General features: G+C 50.4%; 1 protein-coding gene across 1 annotated transcript; it reads right to left on the bottom strand.

The window, feature by feature from the left end:
* Window positions 1–10,241: 10,241 nt before the first annotated feature.
* TBCB (tubulin folding cofactor B) lies at window positions 10,242–19,424 on the bottom strand. The gene is made up of 6 exons (XM_067556780.1): window positions 19,273–19,424; window positions 14,425–14,568; window positions 13,297–13,393; window positions 12,494–12,685; window positions 11,087–11,159; window positions 10,242–10,659 (listed from the first exon to the last, which is right to left on the bottom strand). The coding sequence occupies exons 1-6, from the start codon at window positions 19,396–19,398 to the stop codon at window positions 10,542–10,544; spliced, it is 750 nt and encodes a 249-aa protein (XP_067412881.1). The 5' UTR covers window positions 19,399–19,424; the 3' UTR covers window positions 10,242–10,541.
* Window positions 19,425–19,809: the final 385 nt, after the last annotated feature.

Genomic DNA, 19,809 nt, shown 5'->3' with positions numbered 1-19,809 from the left:
CTCTATTTGTTCCTTTTTTCTGTCCTCCTGTCCCCCAATATTATTAAACCCAATGTTTACCCAGAACTCTGTGAAGTTAATTTTTTGCACTGATTTTCACCCATTATTAATTTTTTGTAATAAACACTGATAAATTCCTGGGAAATTTTAAACAAAAACTGAAAGAGAAGGGCCTTGTGTGTGCTACACAGGAAGTCAGACTAGATGATCACAATGGTCCTGTCAGGCCTTGAAATCTCTGAATACTGTAGTTGCTTCTGTTCAATCTGTGTTCATTTACACTTGCATTATCTAAATGGATTATTTGCATCTGTTGTATTGAGTCTGTTTGGGTACGAGCTTTTGCCATAGCAGGCATGTTATTGAGTGGCTGGCAGAGCACACAAAAGGGGTGGACCGAAAAAATCCCTTCCTCCAACACTACACAGAGGGAAAATTTGTGAGACTTACCACAGAGGGCACACAAAGAGCAGCCTAGGATTGCTGGGGTGGTGGAGTCTTGTCTATGCCCTAAATCTGATAGCATGGGAAGGATTCAGATTTGTAGATAAGAACTGCCAGGCTGGGTCAAGCCCAAGGTCCAGCTGGTCTCTGACTGCAGCCAACAGCAGACACTTCACAGGAAGGTGTAAGGATAAAATGTGAGATAATCTGCTCCCCAGATGCTTGTAGATGGTTTTACCTTTGTCTAGGATAGGCAGAGATTGGCTTAAACCCTGAAGCAGGAGTTGTAATATAGCATCTCCTCCAGAATTTTTTGCTACATGAACTATGACCACTCTGGATCGTCTTCATTGAGCTGTCTACAGTGACACCCACAACCCTTTCTTGACTCGCTAGTTAATTTAGAACCCTGTAAGGTGTACAAGTAATTTCATTTTTTCCCTCCATGGTGCATTATTTTACATTTTGTACCCTTGTTGTGTTACTATATAGAGGATGAGGACTGATTGTTCTCCAAATCCCCTGGAGGGAGGACAAGATGTAATGGGCTTAATCTGCAGCAAGGGAGATTTAGGTGAGAGATTAGGACAAACTTTGTAACTCTCAGGGGAGCTCAGCTCTGGAACAGGCTTCCCAGGGAGGTGGTGGAATCCCCATCACATCACTGGAGGTTTTTAAGAACAGGCTGGACAAACCTCTGTCAGGGCTGCTCTAGGTTTACCTGGTCCTGCCTCAGGGCAGGGGGCAGGACGTGATGACTTCTCAAGCCCTACATTTCTCTAATTCTATAATAATAAATATATTATGAGAATTAGGCCTCTATAGCTCACTAAAATTAATGGGAGTTTGATGCCAATCATTGCAACCAGTGGGAGTTGTGTGCCTAAATGTTTGAGGATCTGGGCCTTTGCTGCTCTGAGCCTCAGTTTCCTCACCTGTACAATGGGGATAACAGCCCTGCTCTGCTTCCCTAGGTGGTGGGAGGATAAATACACTAACGACTGTGAGGTGCTCAGATACTTTGGGATAGAAGGATCAATATTTGCAAGGAGGTTGTTTCTTGATTGTAGGTCTGTTCATGTGGATTTCTCCCTCCAGCTCTATTGTCTGAGAGGTAAGCACCCTAGCTTCACCAAGATTAATAAAGCAGCTTGCAGGTAGATTTTATGTGGACTGAGCTGTCCTGGGAGCATGACTGTCAAAGGTACAAAGTTAGGTGTCTAATTCCCATGGCACATCAGTGGGAGTTAAGTAGGTAACCACCACTGTGCCTGTGAAAATCTCCCTTTGGAGATCTCACCTGTTGATGCAATCAGTCTAACCTCCAGGTAAAGATGAGGCAGCCAGTTGCATAGGACTGCATCAGTTCTTTGTTGATTTAGCCTAGAGAAAGCTGTATGTACAAGACCATGGTTTGTCCATTACATGCACCTAGGAACTCCAGTCATAGAGCAGGCGTGCCAGGTGCTGTACATTTTTATTGCTATTAGGTATATTACGGTAATACCTATGAGCCCGTCAAGGAACAGGAGGTGCCCCATTGTGCCAGGCATTGCACATTTTTATTGCTATTAGATGTATTACAGTAGACCCCAGAAGCCTGAGTCAAGCGGGACCCCACTGTGCCAGGCCCTGTACAGACACAGAAGAGAGAGCTCTGGAACGCTTGGGGCTGGAGGGCACTCTAGAAATGAGCCATTTACAACAGGCTGGGCAGAGCAGGAGGATGGTCCACAGGTTAGAGCATCAGCCTGGGATGTGTGAGAGCTGGGTTTAATTCCTTGCTCTATCGCAGGCTACCTGTGTGGTGTCGGGCAAGTCACTTAGCCGCTGAGTGCCTCAGTTTCCCCATCTGTACAAGAGCGATAACAGCACTGCCTTGCCTCCCAGATACATGAAAGATGGCAAGGTGCTCAAAGACTAGGTGAAAGGGGCCAGACTGTACCGTAAGGGAGAACCTGCCCCCCGTCTCCTTCATTGCAACATAAAGGCCCTATAATGGAAGTTCATAAACAAGCCTAATAGGCTTGTCCAGGAGCCTCACTTTGATTTGGCCTGGTGTCTAGGCTGATCCCTGCTCTACAGGACAAGTTTGGCCCCATCTGTATTTTCAAGTGTCAGAGACCCAACGCTCCACCTCTCGCTAAAGAGGCTTAGGAGAAGGACACAGGTTGGTTCCAAGGTGTAAGATTACAGTCTCAATGCCTTGCCTCCCAAATACATGAAAGATGGCAAGGTCTCCAAGAACCAGGATGAAACCTAAAGTGGGGCAGATTCACAGCTGCAGGATTCCTTCGCCTTCCTCTGCATTATCCAACTGTGGGTGCTGGCAGGCAGGCGCCTGGACTAGATAAGGTACAGATAATTCCTGATTAAACAGGATTTTTGATGGCTTAACCGATGGCCAAGGATGGACCAGAACAAGTTTCTCCAGCCAGGGACTGCTGAGACGGAGTCGTGACAGACACTGCAATTCCCTGCACTATCCTTGAAAAACCTCAGGCCAGCTCTCCAATACAGCCCTATGTTGCCCCACACCTCTGAGCGTCTTCTTCATTGCAATATAAAGGCCCTATAATATAAGTCTGCAGATCCCACTATAATGAAATTGTGCCAGGGACAGGAATCTGGAGAAGAGATCAAAGGGCCCAGCTCTGTAAACAAACAGCTGAACTGCCCAGCCAGTTTTGGGTTTTGGAGAACTGACACCTACCAGAGGCCAAGGCTGGAGTTGGGGCTGATCTCCCGTAAGCTTTTTAGCATGCGGGTAGGTTTTTTTAAGTATGTTTTCTCTGTAATGCTTTCACCTTAAGAAAAAACTTGCTTGCTTCGAAAGAGCTGTGTGGTAACTTGTAACTGCTGGCAATTCTGCTGTTCCTAATGTCCGGAGAGAAAACAAAGCACAAACGCTGGCCTGTTCAGGTAGTCTGGCTTGCTGGGAATATCACAGAGTAGGCAGGGAACTGTGCTGCCTGGAAAAAAGCCTGTCAGAAGGGAAACACCACGTCTACGCCCAAGAGAGGTAATGGGCGGGATCCCATAAGCTTTACCTGGGTGCCCTTGGTGGACCACGGAGAAGGAATACAGGTGCAGCTGCCCTGAATCTATAACAGAGTCTACCAACTTGTGGGGCAGTTGGCAGCAGAATCATGGATTGAGTAGGACCAAGGGGGTCCAGATGGTCCCATAGTCAGACACTTACTGGTGCTCTCTCCCCACCTGTAGCTCCTTCTAATTAAGCACAAAGCTGGGCCACTCTTGTTTTGGATTTTTTTTATTATATTCATTATGATTGCGTAGCATCAGCCACCACTACATAGTTCTTCACACAGAGGAAACAGGCGTGGCCCAGACAAAAAAATCTGTGGCCGCTCAGTTTTTAAAACTAAAGGAGATATGTCAGCTAATCAAGATATTACATTGTAAAAGGAAATTGACACATTAGGGAGATCCTAAACAATGTTAACAATAGGTCATTGGTCCAAAGAGACAGTTTCTCCACACACTGTGCACAGAAAAACATTTAGAGTCCTAGAGGTTCCAACCAGCAGCCACACGAACATTAACATGGGGCATGCTGTAATTGCCCCGGCGCACTTCTAAGGGACTGTTTAATCCAGGTTTCAATGTGCTACTGAAACAACAGTCACTGGTCTAGCTGAATTTAAAACCAGGAAAGCTGTGATGATGTGACAGAAGGAAGGAATGTCCTAGCATTAGCAGAGAGAAAGTGAGTTGCTAGATCAGAGCAGTAGGGTAAAGAAATTATTTACCAAGGACCAATCCAGCCTCCCACCCCGCATCAATGTGAGTTCCAACAGTGATTTTGCTGGAAGAGGCAAGGCAGAGTTTAATAAACAGATTTACTCCCACCTCCTGCCCATTTGTAGGTCTGCATCACAGACAGTGTTATCCCATACCGTTGGATCATTTTACAGCCTCCCACGGAAAGTTAACGCACAAATTTAATCAAGGAATTAGTCTGGTTTCAGGCAATTGTCTAGGTAAGCTCAGATAATCCTGTCACTGATTCAGTCAGAGAAAGCATTTCACCCTGTTCAATATCAAAACAAGCGTACCCATAGAATACCAAATTACTGCATCAGATCAGACTTTTCTCCATCAGGATCCAAAGTCATGCTGGGGAAAGTCTCCAAAGAGAGCTGACCAGAATTACTCAGCAAGTCTCTTAGTACAGCAACAGCTCAGACCCACAATAGCTTTGATGTAGCCGCTTGTGACTCCTTTTTCAGTTACACAAGACATACTAAATCCTGGGGGAGTTTGTTTACAGGAGATACAGAAGGAGTCATCAGCCCAGAGGCTGAACACATCAGTTCAGCCAGGCCCCATGGGTGAACTGGCTCCTAAGAGTCTGGTGGGCTCAGCTTCAGTGGCAGAAGCAGTAGGAAGAGCATAGCAAGGTTACAGCTGTGCTGTCCCAGGAGGAGTGATGACAGGGAAACACCAGAGATCACGTCCGCCCTGCAGCCCCCAGCCAGTTCTGGAAATAGTGGTAGTGTGGTTTGCAAAAGACTCAAAAGGCACTAGGCGTTCACCTCTGGTTTTGACTGGCTGAACAGCTGTGGACAGGACCAATGGGAGAAGCATTCCTTAGTTCCCCATGGCTGCTACCAGCAGTTCAGCAGCAGCACTTATGTCATTGGTCCAGGAAGCCATCATCGCTTCAGGTTAAGATTTTTCAGGCGTGACAAGTGATTAGGGCTGAGAGCCCATAAAAGGGCTGACTTTTCAGACAGCTGAGGCTCAGCACTTCCTTTAACAGGTCTCAGCTCGGGCAGCTGAAAAACTGACGCACCCAATAAAAAACCCCAGCCAATTCTGGAAGCCTTGTTACGTGTATGGCTCAGAGGGTGGTTATAATGCATGAGCAATGCCGCCGGTGGGAAGACTTGGGAAGAGATTCATAGAATGGAAAAGAAATATGAGGAAGCCACTTGAGTTCTAAGAGCAAGACGACACCTTTACATCAGTTTTTAAAAATGTACATCTCAGCCAGAGTATTTGAAATCAAGACAGAGCTAGCCTAATTCTGCAAAACAGCTCATATAATGGAAACCCAAAACACTGGAGATGCGGATTCTGACCAAGGTGGCTTGCCATCAAACCCAAGTGCTTACCATCATTTGCCTTCCACATACACCCCCACGCTGCCCGACTGGGAAACTGACCAAAGGCATCTCTGCTACAAGCACCATTTTGAGGGGGTCTTGAGACCAACCGATTACACCCTGGGAAGTCTTGTTTCTCTCATGCCTTAGAGGGAGATGTGGTGGAGTTGAGGCTATCTGTAAAGTAGCCTCAGGGCCACACATCCCAAATGACTTCATATGAATTAATGTGCAATAGCAACATGTGACTGCTACTGATTATCTCCCAGAATGCCCCTGCAATGAAAATGTGACCACCAACAGCAGGTTACAAGATGGTTCATGACACACACTCTACATTTCTAGGAGAGGTTTTAACTTTTTAAAGGTACAAAGTACAGAAGAGTTTATTAGGCTTTTGATCTGGAACATACAGTGTCAAACTGCAGTTATCCATGTTGTACACACCATTTTTTGTAAATCTGGGTTTCTCATCAGTTGATGGAAGGCCCAAACCTGCTGAGTCAGTGAGAGCTCAGGATGCAGGGAAGGCACAATCAGGCCCGCAAGTGGGGGAAAAAAAACATTTAGTGATTGCACACACTGAATGTTTGCTTCTTACCATGTGGCACAAGCGAGGGCAGAGAGGCCAAGCAACTTGCCCATGGATCATAAGAACATATGAATAGCCATAGTGGATCAAACCAATGGTCCATCTAGCCCAGTATCCTGTCTTCGGACAGTGGCTAATGCCAGGTGCTTGAGGGAATGAAAAGAATAGGTACTCATCAAGTGATCCATCCCATCGGCCATTCCCAGCCTCTGGCAAACAGCAATCCCTGCCCGTCCTGGCTAATAGCCATTGATGGACCTATCCTCCAGGAACTTATCTAGGTCTTTTTTGAACCCCGTTATAGTCTTGGTCTTCACAACATCCTCTGGCAAGGAGTTCCACAGGTTGATTGTGCATTGTGCAAAGAAATATACTTCCTTTTGTTCATTTTAAGCCTGCTGTCTATTATTTGGTGACCCCTAGTTTTTGAGTGATGAAGAGTAAATAACACTTCCTTATTTACTTTCTCCACACCAGTCATGATTTTATAGATCTCTATCATGTCCCCGTTAAGTCATATCTTTTCCAAGCTGAAAAGTTCCAGTCTTATTAAATTCTCCTCATATGGAAGCTGTTCCATACCCCTAATCATTTTAATTGCCCTTTTCCAAAATATCTTTTTGAGAGGGGGCGACCAGGTCTGCAGGCAGTATTCAAGATATGGGAATACCATGGATTTATAAAGAGGCAATATATTTTTGGTCTTCTGATCCCTTTCCGAATGATTCCCAACATTGTTAGCTTTTTTGATTGCCACTGCACATTGAGTGGATGTTTTCAGAGGACTATTCACAAGGACTTCAAGATCTTTCTTGAGTGGTAACAGCAAATTTAGACCCCTTCATTTTATCTGTACATTTGGGATGATGTTTTCCAATGTCCATTACTTTGCATTTATCAACACTGAATTTCACGCGCCATTTTGTTGCCCAGTCACCCAGATTGGTGAGATCCCTTTGTAACTCTTCCCAGTCTGCTTTGGACTTCACCATCTTGAGTAGTTTTGTATCATCTGCAAATTTTGCCATCTCACTGCTCATCCCTTTTTCACACCACAAGTCAGTGTCAGAGCCAGAGCTAGAACAATTTTGGTGCAAGACTCTTGGACTTGGATCCCTAGGTTAAGTTCTGTCTCGCGGTATTTCTTCATTTCAAGAAGCATTCATGTAATCCACACCCACTCCATGTGGCGCTCTTTTTAAGACAAACCATAAGGAAGTATTTCTTCACACAACGCACAGTCCACCCGGGGAATTCATTGCCGGGGAATGTTGTGAAAGCCACACCTGTAACTGGGTTCAAAAAAGAACTAGCTAAGTTGACGGAGGACAGGCTATTAGCAAGACAGTCAGGGAGATAACCCCATGCTCTGGGTGTCCCTAAACCTCTGACTGCCAGAAGCTAGGAATGGATACCAGGGGATGGATCATAGAATCACAGAAGATTAGGGTTGGCAGGGACCTCAGGAGGTATCTAGTCCATTGGTTCCCAACCTTTCTGGCTCAAGGGCCACAAATATCATTTATACAACGCTGAAGGGCCACCAGTCTCCGCCAGAAGGCTCCTCCCTTACCCCTACACTGCAGTCGGACGGAAGTAGAGCAGCGCGGAGGCGGCCTCCTCGCGGATCTTCCGTCTCCTCAGCTGCCACAGGGAAACCACATGTGTCCTGTAGCCCTGTGCACTCCACCTGGTCCCTAGGCAATGGCTCCCTTCTGCAGCCAGGGGGATGGGAGATCAGTGCTCCCTTCTCTCTGGTTCCAGCAGGGACTCCAGCGCCAAAGGACCCAGGCAGAGCGCTTTGCTCTCCACTGGAGCTGGGGAGCACTGATCTCCCCTCCCTCTGGCTCCAGCAGGGACCCCAGCGCCTAGAGAACCAGGTGGAGCGCTTTGCCGTGCTCCCTGCTGCAGCCAGGGGAGGGGAGCGCTGATCTCCCGTCCCCTTGGCAGCAGCAAGGAGCCTGCAACGTTTTTTTAGGCCTGCGGAAACGCACTCCACCTGGGTCCTTAGGCAGTGACTCCCTTCTGCAGCCAGCAGGAGGGGAGCCACGGGCCACTTTGAAAGCCCTTGCGGGCCACTTCTGGTCCCCAGGTCACAGGTTGGGAACCAATGATCTAGTCCCAACCCCCTGCTCAAAGCAGGACCAACCCCGACTAAATCATCAGGATGGATGATCCTGTTCTGTTCATTCCCTCTGAAACAGCTGGCATTTGCCACTGTCAGAAGACAGGACACTGGGCTAGGACCACTGGTCTGACCCAGTATGGCTGTTCGTATGTCCCTCTCTAGTGGTGGCTGGGCAACACAGCAGATGAGCCTGCAGCAGCCTTGACTAAGAGAACTGGGACTTTTAGTTGAGGCCTTAGATGTTCCTGGATTTAGAAAACAGCCATCCCAGGTTTGATCTCCACTGCCAGTGACCCGCGCTGAATGCACAGGTTACATAAACTGAGACTGGGGCAAGAGCTCTGCAGGGTGTGAGGAGCTTCCACAGGAATGGAGCTTCAGCCCTATCCATTTCTAGCAAGACAGTGGGGTTCTCCAATAGTGAAAAGCATTGTGGGAAAGTCTAACAGGGTTATCAGAGGACTTGCCTTTCAAATCTGCTCAAGAGAACACTCACTGGAGCCCAAAGCAGTCAAGCTTGCACCATAAATTGTCATGACATCAACCAGCAGGTTTGCTTATTACTTGGGAAGTCACTATGCTATTCACGCTTACGCCCCTGGTGAGCTGTATTTCTGAAAGCAGCCTGCCAGCTAAGAGCCCTCAGGAACTTCTCTCTCCCAGGAAGCGCTGACTCTGCCAGAACAGATTCGGCATCTGATAGCCCAACAGCAGCGACTGGAGGCTACAGGACAGCTTTGAAACAGCCTCACTGTGGGAAGAGAAATACAAGTTGTAGGCTGTCAAACCAGGGAGGATTCCCGCCCGGTGCTGAGAGAGCTCTGCAGAGAGGGGGTTAGATTGCGTCCTCTGCTGGACATTTAACATGCCAGTCGCCCTGGCAAATAGCAGGCAAAGCTCAAGCTGCACATCCACACGCAGAAGGCCAGCTGCAAAGGATCTTGATGCTATCTCAGCCACAACAGTCAGAGAGGGGGGTGTACAGTCACCTGCCACTAGACATATTTTGGAGAACACGTCTGTTCTCTTGACGACCACTGCCTAACATTAAAGCCAAGCACCAGGAAACTGACAACTATGCCTAGACTAACACTGAACACTTCAGGGGCACAGCGAGGAGGAGCTAACGATTTGCCAATGCACCTTAGGCCTTCTCTACTCACCGCAGCAGTTAGGCAGCACGGGTGAAAGGAAACCAGACAAGAATTCAGGGTTGTTTCATCTGTCCAAGACACGCCTTGGAAGAGGTATGCTGCAGTTTTAAACCGATGAGTCAACCAGTAGCTAACAGAGTTAACATCCTTCCATGGCATGAGTGGCAGGTAATTCTTCAAATGACAAGAGTATAAATAAGACCTACTCAGGTTTATACCGCTGCCCATCACCCTAACATTTGGTCATCTTCTACGTAAAATCAATAGCAAAGTCCCTAATGGACTTCAGGGAGTCTCTGGCACTTCTCTCTTTACAGGGCCGGAACGCCGCTTGGGGCATGGCCATTTTGAGGGTGGAGGAGGAGGGGAATAGGGATTTGAGAATGAAGAGGTGTTCTAAGTGAGTGTGTGTGTAATAGCAGAAATGTTAGTGGGGTAACTTCCTTCAAGTAAGGAAAGTTTAAGGACAAAGGGATTTGAACTAACTCAAACCCCGGCTCCAAACATCTCAGGATGTTTGAGAGGTTTGCAACCTTGATACAGATTTGTGGTTTAGGATCCTAATCCTTGGTTAGAGAGTCAGGAAGTTATAATCCACACACATTCAATCACAATATTCACACGCACAACGCTGTTTCTCAATGTGTTGCTTTTTTTGCCCAACCCAAATCTATCCTCGGGTTTAAATCTGAACACATCTGCTTTGCGGATTCCTTTTGCCCTCATTCCAACCACTGATCACTGGCTTCTTGAGCCACCAGGCTGGATCTCAGCACACGAGACACTCCGGATACAAGGATCACTGCTAAGCTGCGGAGCTAGTTCCTCCCAGGCAGTTTTATTAACGTCACTGCATTAAGCTGGTGTGTATGGAGATGAGGGAGAAAAAACAAAGGGATATGGCATCTTTCACTGAACAAACAGATACAATCAGAAGAAATAAAAACCAGCTGCTTGTCACATCTTGTCCCTCACCTAGGTGCCCTCTAGCAAGAATCAGAATGCAGCAGCTCACTGAGACACCACAGTGCGTTGATGGCCACGTGAAGGGGGCGGCAGGTCCACGTGGACTCCTTTCTCCCATCTGCCTGTTACATTTCATCATCCAGGCCATAATCCTCTTCAGGGAAGTCGCCCACGGTGACATACTGAGGCTTCACAAACGCACCGTACTTGGGCTGGCATTCAAAGTACTGCTTTCCGTTTACACTGGGAAGAGTCAGAGATGAGACCGTCAATGGCCTGACACAGCCCTCCCTTCTCATGCACAGCCGTCTCAACACACTGCCAGACGCGGAGCTTTAACTGCACCCTGCCTCATAGGGCAGGGGGAATGGACCTAACAGAAGGGTAGTGCATCCCTGTGTGACTCCATACAAGGCGGGGCAGATAACACCTTGGGATGCGTTTGGCCCACAACAGATCAGACCATTTTAGGGTGACATTCAATACAAAGCACAAGCACGGAAATGGAGCACGGTCACATGGCAAGTCCAGGGACTAGGCATTCTGGCTCCTCATCCTGTGCTCAGACCATACCCCTCATTTCCTCTGAGAGGACCTGGCTTGATGTAGACTCCTATTGGGAAGAGAGCAGGACGACTCATTTGCATTTGGACAAAGGAAGGGTTTTTACCTGCCATCGTTTTTCCCTAAGGGTTCGTCATATTTGATGCCAATCCAGTAGCCTGGTTTGAATTCTGCTAGCCCTATGGAGAGGAGGAGAGTTAAAACGGAGTCACAACCACTCTTTGTATGTTTGATCGTCACTAAGAGAGATCTCCTTTCATTCACAGAATCATAGAATATTAGGGTTGGAAGGGACCTCAGGAGGTCATCTAGTCCAACCCACTGCTCAAAGCAGGACTAAGACATGTTATAGGAGAGTACAACCAGCATCTTCCATCCAGGCTTGTGGCAGAGGCCTCTTCCTGAACATTTACCGAAAGACACTTAGGAACGTAGTTGGTTCTAACAAGTGTGAGTCTATGTCCTTTCCAGAAATTGCTTCCCCAGCTCTGACCTGCAGCACAGCAGCTATTTTGCAGTACATGGCCACTCTAGATAGGAGTTTAGGACAGGAAGTGAACAGTATTGCATCCAGCTAACCTGCAGGAGGGAGCTGGATGAGATGACCCCAAGGCCACTAGGATGAACAAAATACATTGGGGGGGGAAGGAGGGAGACCAGGGAGGGAGAAGAACTATTGACGCTCAAGGACAAATGAGGATAAACTGACCAGGAATCAATTGAGGCTGGAGATTAGGGGAAGATTTCTGACCAGCAGAGTGAGAGAGGGTTTGGAGCAGCCTCCCAACAGGAGCAGCCGGGGGGGGCAGCAAACAACCAAACTGGTTTCATGATGGAGCTTGATAAATGGAGGACTGGGATGATCGGGGGGCGTGGCCTGGGATAGCAGACTGCACTTGATGACCCAGAAGGTTCCTTCCAGTCCTATCTTCTTATCTCTTGCAGAAATGCCCATGAGATTCTGAACGACCATATGCGGCAAGGATCTTGGCCGTCTCACAGCTCAAACAAGTACTGTCTTCAATCTAAGCACCCCTGGTTCAGGTTAGTACACAGCTCCCTTCGTATCACTGTCACCCCGCACCAAAGCTTCCCTTAACATCACCTGGCTGCGTTAAGGTCACCGGCAGAGGAAAAAGTGCCTCTGACCAAGTCACCGATGCCACTGCTGGCAGCATCTTGAGGTTCTCCTAAGCCAAGTACTTACCCAGCTCAGCCTAACAAGATCACAGCTGGAGATGGGGAGGGAGGCTGGTGACCAAGCTACCTTGTTGTGGGATTCCAAGAACAGCCACCACACAACCTGATACAATAGAGGGGGCCTCAGCACAAGCAGTAGATTCAGTACTGTGAACGGAGTGACCAGCATTATTTTTCACATCCTCATAGTTAGCATCCAGCAGATGCACCAGCCTTTTGAAGACCCAGGGAAGGATAATCTGGGGGATGGGAAAAATCACACCCTTCAATCAGGGTGGGAAGGAATCAAGAGCTAGGGGCCAGCAGCACTTACCCACGTACATGACTGTCCCCCGTTTGTTGGGCTGGCCCGAGGTCCGAACCGAGCACCGAGCACCCACTGAAATGGCCTCTGCCAGAGCCTTCTCTTCCGCTTGTTTCTGCTCCTGCTCCGCCTCTCTCTTCAACAGCTCCTCCTCGTTAAACTTCCCCACCTTACTCCGCTTCAGGAAGGAGCGCACAGAGTCTGGAAGCAAGAGGGGGAAATGGTGGGCCTTAAAAGGACACCGTCACGTAGGAAATTTTAACACCACCTCCCACCTATTAAGAGACCCAAGATTAGAATTGAGGTGGGTTTTTTAATCTATTTTTCCCCTTTTTGCCAGTGATTTTTTTGCACTCAGCTCAAGAAACATCAATAGCCACGGTCAGTTTCATGTTGCCTTAGTCAATTTCACGATATTCATGTACTAGCCCAGCAATGCAGCATTTAGGCTGTAGACACTGCAAGGATCTCTCTTCAGTCCTGACCACAAAAGCTATTTTATCCATATTTTGCTGGAAAGATTTCCATTTCAAACAGCTACATTTGGGGCCTAGATCAACCTAGCAGCAGAAAAACATCTCGCTGCCACCATCCATCCTTCATTAGCAATAAGTGATGCAGCAGGCAGAGCTTTAGGATAGGGTGACCAGACAGCAAGTGTGAAAAATTGGGACAGGGATTTGGGGGGTGGGGGTGTCACATGGGTGAGATCCATTTGATACTCAAACTGTCAGGCTTTACATTTCAGTCTGGGAATGAAAGTTTTAACCCTGCAAAGACGGGTCTTTTTGCAAAGCTGTAATTGTCATTACCTGGCCTCTTCTCATAATCAGTGGCAGACATTTCGTATTTCTCTACCCGCGACACATCCTCGTACTCGCCGATCCTGGCACCACTCCGATCAATGACCTAGAAAACAGAATGGGGAGTGACCAGAGTCCTCTCTTGTTCACACCAGTGTGTTTATCCCCGGTCTTGGTAAACTGAGCCCTGGCACCTTGTTTAAAGCTGCACAATTCAGCGTATTGATATCCCACCCCAAGGTGTCCCTGGAACAATGAATGACACATGGTATGTGTACAGGACAAAAAAAACCCAGCAGCAAGTCTCAGCACCTGGGTCTTCAGATGCAGGCTCGTGCTATGGTGCTAAAAATAGCCACGTAGCCATTCCTGCTGGGACTCAAACCCGGCCCCGGCTTCACAGCCCAAGCAGGAACGTCAATAGGGCTAGTTTTAGCACCGTAGCACAAGCCTGCGTCTGTAGACCCAGGCGCGAGACTCGCAGCTGCAGGAGGAAGGTTTGCTGTGTAGACATACCTGTAGGCTGCTCAATACAGGGGTATTCCCTGTACTGGGCACAAGGCAGCTCAATGCAAGAGTAATTGGGGTGACGCATGATGGCCTGTATCACACAGGAGGTTTGACTAGATGATCTGCGGTCCCGTCTGGCCTTATAATCTATGAATGCAAGTGGTGCTAATTTAGTCAGGTTTAACGGGGGGGAAAAAAAGAGGCCTCCAAAGAGCGAAACCGGCCAAATCAGAACCTTGGACACAAACATCTTTAAGTTTTGCAGGAAGAAGGGTTAAGATCCAGGGTGGATTTTTCACAAGCACCCACCTGGCTCAGTAACCCACTGCCTTTCAGCGGGACTTGAGTTGTTACATCACTTGGGTGACTGAAACCCCTTCACAGACTTAAAATCTCTGCTTTTAAGAGGAAACCAAAGTTTTGCTTGACTTGAGGAAAAGTTGAGCACTGTGGGGCCTTCAGCACTCCAGGGATTGACTACACTGCAGTTCACGTCATCGTTAAATACAGGCCTTGTCTACACCGGGGAGCTGACCTGCTCTCAGCCAGCAGTGGCTGCCTACAGGGGTCTATAAGGCCTAAGAGGTGGTGTTTCTGTTCTCCTAGGGGCATAACCCCGATACCCACATGTATCCTACAGCCGTCATCGATGGGATAGGATCCCAGTAAAGCCTCATCGCTGTCCAGCTTCATTACAAATTTGTCATCCGGTGTGTAGAGCTCCAAGTCCATACATGACGCAGGACTTCCCACCACCAGCTCCAATTTGCACTGGGAAAGGAGAGAGAGAACCTGTTACCCACATCAGCTTTTCCACATCCTAAACTCAATCGCTGCATACAAGCCAAAGTCCACAAAGCCACCCACAGGTGACAACAGGACCAAGCAGGCATCATGTCACTGGAGCTTACAGAAGAAAACAAGACCAGGAACGTTACAAAACACAAGAGGTAGGAGTGATCCGGGCTAGATGATCTCATAGATCCTCAGACTGAGCTTTTATTGCAATAGTGAAGTACCCAGCAACCTTCAAGCAACGATGTCTGTAGCTAGCTAGCTTCCAGCCCAGTGCTTTGCCAGGAGCTGCTCTGGCATAAATTCAGCATTTGCAGAGGACGCCAAGTGAGAAAAATCAGAGGGGAAGCGGCAACCACCCAGGAAGGCAGATTCAGACCTGGAGAGATCAGAGCAGAGGGGACAGATAAGAGACATGGTCCTACAGAGCACAGAAGACTGCAAACCAACCAGTGCTCAGCACAACCCATGTCACATGGGGCGCAGGACATAGCCCCTGCAGAGTCAGATTTTGCTTTACAGACTAGTTTTCCCTTCTGTGAGGATAAATAAATGTTGCTGGGAAGCAACAGACAGCAGACAGCAGCTGGCAAAGAGCCAATTGCTGCAGGGGAAGAAGTAGTGGTTTGTCAGTTAGCCAGCTGGGCACAAGCCCCTAGTTGCTGAGCTGCAGTTAATCTGCTTTTTGGCTGCATGGCATGGCTGGATTTTTCTGCTGATGGAGCCCTTCCCAGGGACCTGCAATGCACCCCAGAGCTGCTGTGGGCAGCGTTATTCAGACAGGACTGTGTCATTGCAAATACCAGAGAGGACAGAGAAATAACCAAAAGGGGCTGGAGGGGCAAGTCTGAAATCAGAGGTGACTGTGGTTAGCCAATCTTCAGGGGGGAGGGGAAACAGTCAAGAAAGAAAGGAGCATGGGAATCAATGGGAGACATGCAGAAAGACTGACCAATAGGACTATGGGCTGCAGCTGTATCCCAGAGCAGGAAGACATGGGTACCGCTAGAATAAAACGACACCCAAAACACAACAATCAGCCTTGGGCACCTGAGTGCTAGGTTACCATCATTCACTCCATGGGAAGACAGTGTTACCTGATGGATAGAGCACTAGACTCAGATTCAGAGGCCTGGGTTCTGTTCCTTGCTTGGCCACTAGCCCACCTGGTTCAAATATTCCCCCCCATGCCTCAGTTTCCCCATCTGTCAAACGGGTGGGTAACAACACTGCCCTCCTTTGTGAAGCGCTTTGAGCATGACTGACAGAGCACTCCATACACACCAGGTATTATTACTAACAAGCTGGCATCTTGCTGCAGGTATATTACACCTACGCTCTGGAGCCTCCAGTGCCTGCCAGTGGGCCCCACGGGGGAGTTTAAGATGCTGGTTTTACACCCATCCCAGTAGACCCACCACTCCCATCTCAGCCGAGATCAGGAGAGCTCCAGATTTGTTTGCCTTTTAAGTAAGCAGCATGGGTGGGTCTCTGTACAGAAGCCTAGGGGGAGGAAAGGGTGTTATTAGAGGGGTGATTTTCAGGAAGTATATTTTCCCCGTTATTGTACCGTTTCACTGGTGGAGGGACTGATGCCAGCAGAGGGCTGAAGACTTCGAGCTTAGCTGGACATGGCAAAAGCTGACAAATAAGAAGGCAAGCAGCTGGGCCGGGCCGGGCCGGGCCGGGCCGGGCCGGGGGGGGGGAGGACAGTGATTCTTTAGGCTGGGACAAGGAGTCATTTAGGGTGGGAACTGTGTACTGGAGGGTTCTCACTCCTTTCTCTGGAACACCTGGTGCTGGCGACTGTCAGACACAGCTCCAGGCTGCCAATTCCCACGTCCCTTGAGTAGGAGAGGTAAGAGATGGGAATACAGCATACTGCCAACTCTCTGAACAGCACGTTTTATTCAGATAATCGACAGGGCAAGAGCCACTCAGCAGCAAGGTGGCTGCCCCCACGGCCGAGGGCTCATCGTCCTCCCCGCAGTCCTGGCTGCAGGTCTCTGCTCTGCCCTCACTTGCTTATCCCACCACTGAATGGCTCCTGCTGTCACAGTGAGCAGATTGAGGGCTCCCCATGCACCCTGGCAGGGCCAGTGACACTCAATCCCTGCAGACATAAGCGGGAGACTCTGGTCCTGGTGGGCAGGGCAGAGACCTCAGCCAAGACTCTGGGCTGAGCAAAAGCAGGAAGCTCAGCCAGGCACTGGAGCAGGGTTCTTGCTCAGCTGCACTGGTTTAAGCATTTTTTTATGTCCATCTATTTAAATGTTCCCAACTGCAGGAACTGCAGTAGTCTTAAATCAAACTAATAATTTCTCTCTCATGTGGCATTTTTCTTATTTTGCTTCTCTGTAACTTTTGATTATTTTTGAGGGAAGTATTTGTTGGGGGGGGGGGGGCTGTTTGGTGAAATCAACGTTTACCGATAAAAGTCTAATTCTTCCAACCCTATCAGCAGGGAACAATCGGTGTCGCCCCCAGGATCCGGGGTAGACAGGATCTACTCAACCATTTCTGCGGCAGATTTCTATTAAGCTTCCCTGACTTGGTATTAAAATATCACCCCAGATTCCTTAAAACAAATCAAAACACAGAAGAGTGGAGTCTTGGGTGGATACCACATGAGCGCTCCAAGATGTGTGGAAATAGAACGGTCCGTGCCCCAAAGGAACTTCATTCCGAATTAAACATCTGTGGAGCACTAGTTGAAGATGCTGGGTGGTACCTTCTGTTCTGCATGGTGAGTTCTCATTGCTTAGACTGGAAGCTCTTTGGGGCAGAGATTGTCTTTTTACTTCCGTTTCCACATCACCTAGCACAGTGGGGGCCTGGTCCATAGTTGGGCCTCCTAAGCACTATGGTAGGACATATAACGAACAGGGCCACCTGAATCAAATGTGTTTTAAGGAGAGGATGGGGCTGGCACCTAGGGGAGTAGACCCAAGCAAAGAGTTCAGTGCAAAGACGGGGGGAAAAGACAACAAGGGGAAGTGTGGCAGGAGGAAGCTGTGCAGGGGTTCACAGGCAGAGGCTGGGGTGGGCAAGAAGTGGCCACTGAATGGACTGGAAGATGGGGAAACAATTCTGGACAATTTCAGAAGCAGCAGAGGTAGGGGGTGGCTATGGATTAGAGTTGGGAATCAAGTAGCAACAGGAGTCAGCGAGGGCCTGGCACAAGGCGGGGGCTGGCGGGGAGGAGGAGTTCAGATGAGACGCTAACTCTGGCCACCTTGCCTAGGCTCCTGGGGAGGGCAGCAGGTGGGAGTTAAGCCCCAGTACCCGTGACCTCACCACTGGGGACGTGTGGGAGGATCCCAGAGATTTGGGGACAGTCCAGTGCTAGGTACATTAGTCCCAGGAAGAGGTCCCCAGGTCAGGAAGAGGTCCCAGGCCTGGGCAGGGCTCGGAGGGTCAGGCTCTAGCAGATCTGCAGGGAGAGGGTCATTCCTGGGGGTCACTGGGAAGAGCAGTGTCAGGCCCTGGTGAGTCCCAGTGGGTGTCTGTCCCAGTCCAGTGTCAGGCCTGGGCGGTGGGAGGTGGCTGGCACTGGAGGGCAGAGTTCTGAGGGATGGTCCCAGTCAGGCCACGGCAGGTTCCAGGAGGGGGAGGTCTGGTCCTGGCAATGCCATTGGGGTCAGGGCAGGATGGGTGTTGGTAGCATCAGCATCCGCCCAGGGGATGGTCCAGGAAAGGTCAGGCCCTGGTGGGTCCTAGGGGGAGGGGTCCCACTCTGGGGCCCAAGGGAGGGTCAAGCCACAGCGGGTATCAGTGGGTTCCTGGGGTAGGGTTAGTCCTTGGGAGCAGGGGGATAAGGCCGTGCAGGCCCTAGCAAAGGTTGGTGGGTTCAGTCCTGGTCCTGCTGGGGGTCGATCCCTCTGCACCCCAGTCCGGTGTCAGGAGCCAGCCTGGGCATCAGGCCAGTGTGGAGAGTGGGGGGCCCCACAGGGCTTGGCTGTCATTGTGGGTAAGGGTTTGGTGTCAGCAGTGGAAGGTCCAGTGTTGGGAGGGTGCAGGTCAGTAGGGCCCACTTTGGTCCAGGAGGAAGGGAAGGGGGCCCGTGGGCTGGTCCCTGGGCAGCTGAGTTTCAGTGTCAGTCAGTCTTCGGGGAGGGGAGTCGGTGGGTCCTGGTTCAGTGTCCAAGGGGGGCGTGGGTCAGTCTGGGGAGAGGGTGGGGGGTTTGGTCAGTCCCAGTTCGGTGGCCAGGGTTCGGTGGGTCCCAGTTCAGTGCCCGGGGCTGTGGGTCAGTTCTTGGGGAGGAGGTGTTGTTCAGTCAGTCCCAGCTCGGTGCTGGGGGTTCAGGTCAGTCCGGGGGGATTCGGGCGGTCTCATTTCCCTGGCCAGGGTTTCGGTCGGTCCCGGTTCGGTGTCTGGGGGTTCGGCTCAGTTCGGGGGACAAGGTTCCGGTGTTGGGGCAGGGCGGTCCAGGTTCGGTGCCCGGGGATTCGGGTCAGTTCGGGGAGGGGGGATTCGGTCGGTCCCGGTTCAGTGTCCGGAGGCGTGCGTCAGTCTGGGGGGAGGAGAGGGGGTCCGGTGTCGGGGCGGGTCGGTCCCGGTTCGGTGCCCGGGGTGGTCCCGGGGGGGGGGGGTCAGTGGGTCGCGGTTCGGTGTCTGGCGGTTCGGGGTGGTCCCGGGGCGGGGTCCCGGGGGCGGGGCGGGGCGGGTCGGTCCCGGTACCTTGAACTCGGCGATGGTGAGGCCCCGCCCGTAGCGCTTCTGCGCGCGGAAGGAGTTGAGGCTGCTGCTGATGGACACGGACACGGTGGCCGGGGAGGCCACGCCCGGCGCCCCCGACAGGATCATGGTGCTGGTGCTGGTGCTGCTGCTGCCGCCGCCGCCGCACGCCGCGGCACCGCACGACTCGGGTCTGACTCTGAGGGAGCCCGGCCGCTGCCTGCTATTGCCCGCTACCTTCTGGAAGATTCGGCCCGCCCCCGAGCCCCAGCGCGCCCGGCCAATCACCGCACGCCGCGCCCAGACAAGCCAATCACACCGCGACCGAACCAGTGCCCAGCCCGCCCATGCCGGACTAACCAACCAATCAAAGTCTCTTGTGATGCCCTCCTCTCCCGCCCCCGCGTGAAGCTCGCAAGCGGCCCCGCCTTCATGTCAAACAATAGAAGCCGGCGTTACGTGCGGGTGAGGCCGAGTCAGCCAATGGCAATGCGAAATATAGAAGCAGCTCGCAGTCTGAAGCCTCCGGAAGATGAGGGC

This window comes from Emydura macquarii, unplaced genomic scaffold (genome assembly GCF_026122565.2).
Source record: "Emydura macquarii macquarii isolate MOO-44397 ecotype Brisbane River unplaced genomic scaffold, CSIRO-AGI_Emac_v2 contig_1790, whole genome shotgun sequence".
In the NCBI taxonomy this organism is placed as follows: Eukaryota; Metazoa; Chordata; order Testudines; family Chelidae; genus Emydura; species Emydura macquarii.
Note: the sequence above shows the minus strand (reverse complement) of the source record. Positions and strands in the feature narration are given on the sequence as shown.

What these genes read in the sequence shown, in the direction of transcription:
- TBCB (XM_067556780.1), bottom strand. Translation starts at nt 19,398, where the DNA reads ATGATCCTGTCGGGGGCGCCGGGCGTGGCCTCCCCGGCCACCGTGTCC. An exon ending in TCACCATCGCCGAGTTCAAG is followed by an intron (nt 14,569 to 19,272) that starts GTACCGGGACCG and finishes CTCCTTTCCCAG; the next exon opens with TGCAAATTGGAGCTGGTGGT. An exon ending in GGGGACAGTCATGTACGTGG is followed by an intron (nt 11,160 to 12,493) that starts GTAAGTGCTGCT and finishes TCCTCTCCATAG; the next exon opens with GGCTAGCAGAATTCAAACCA.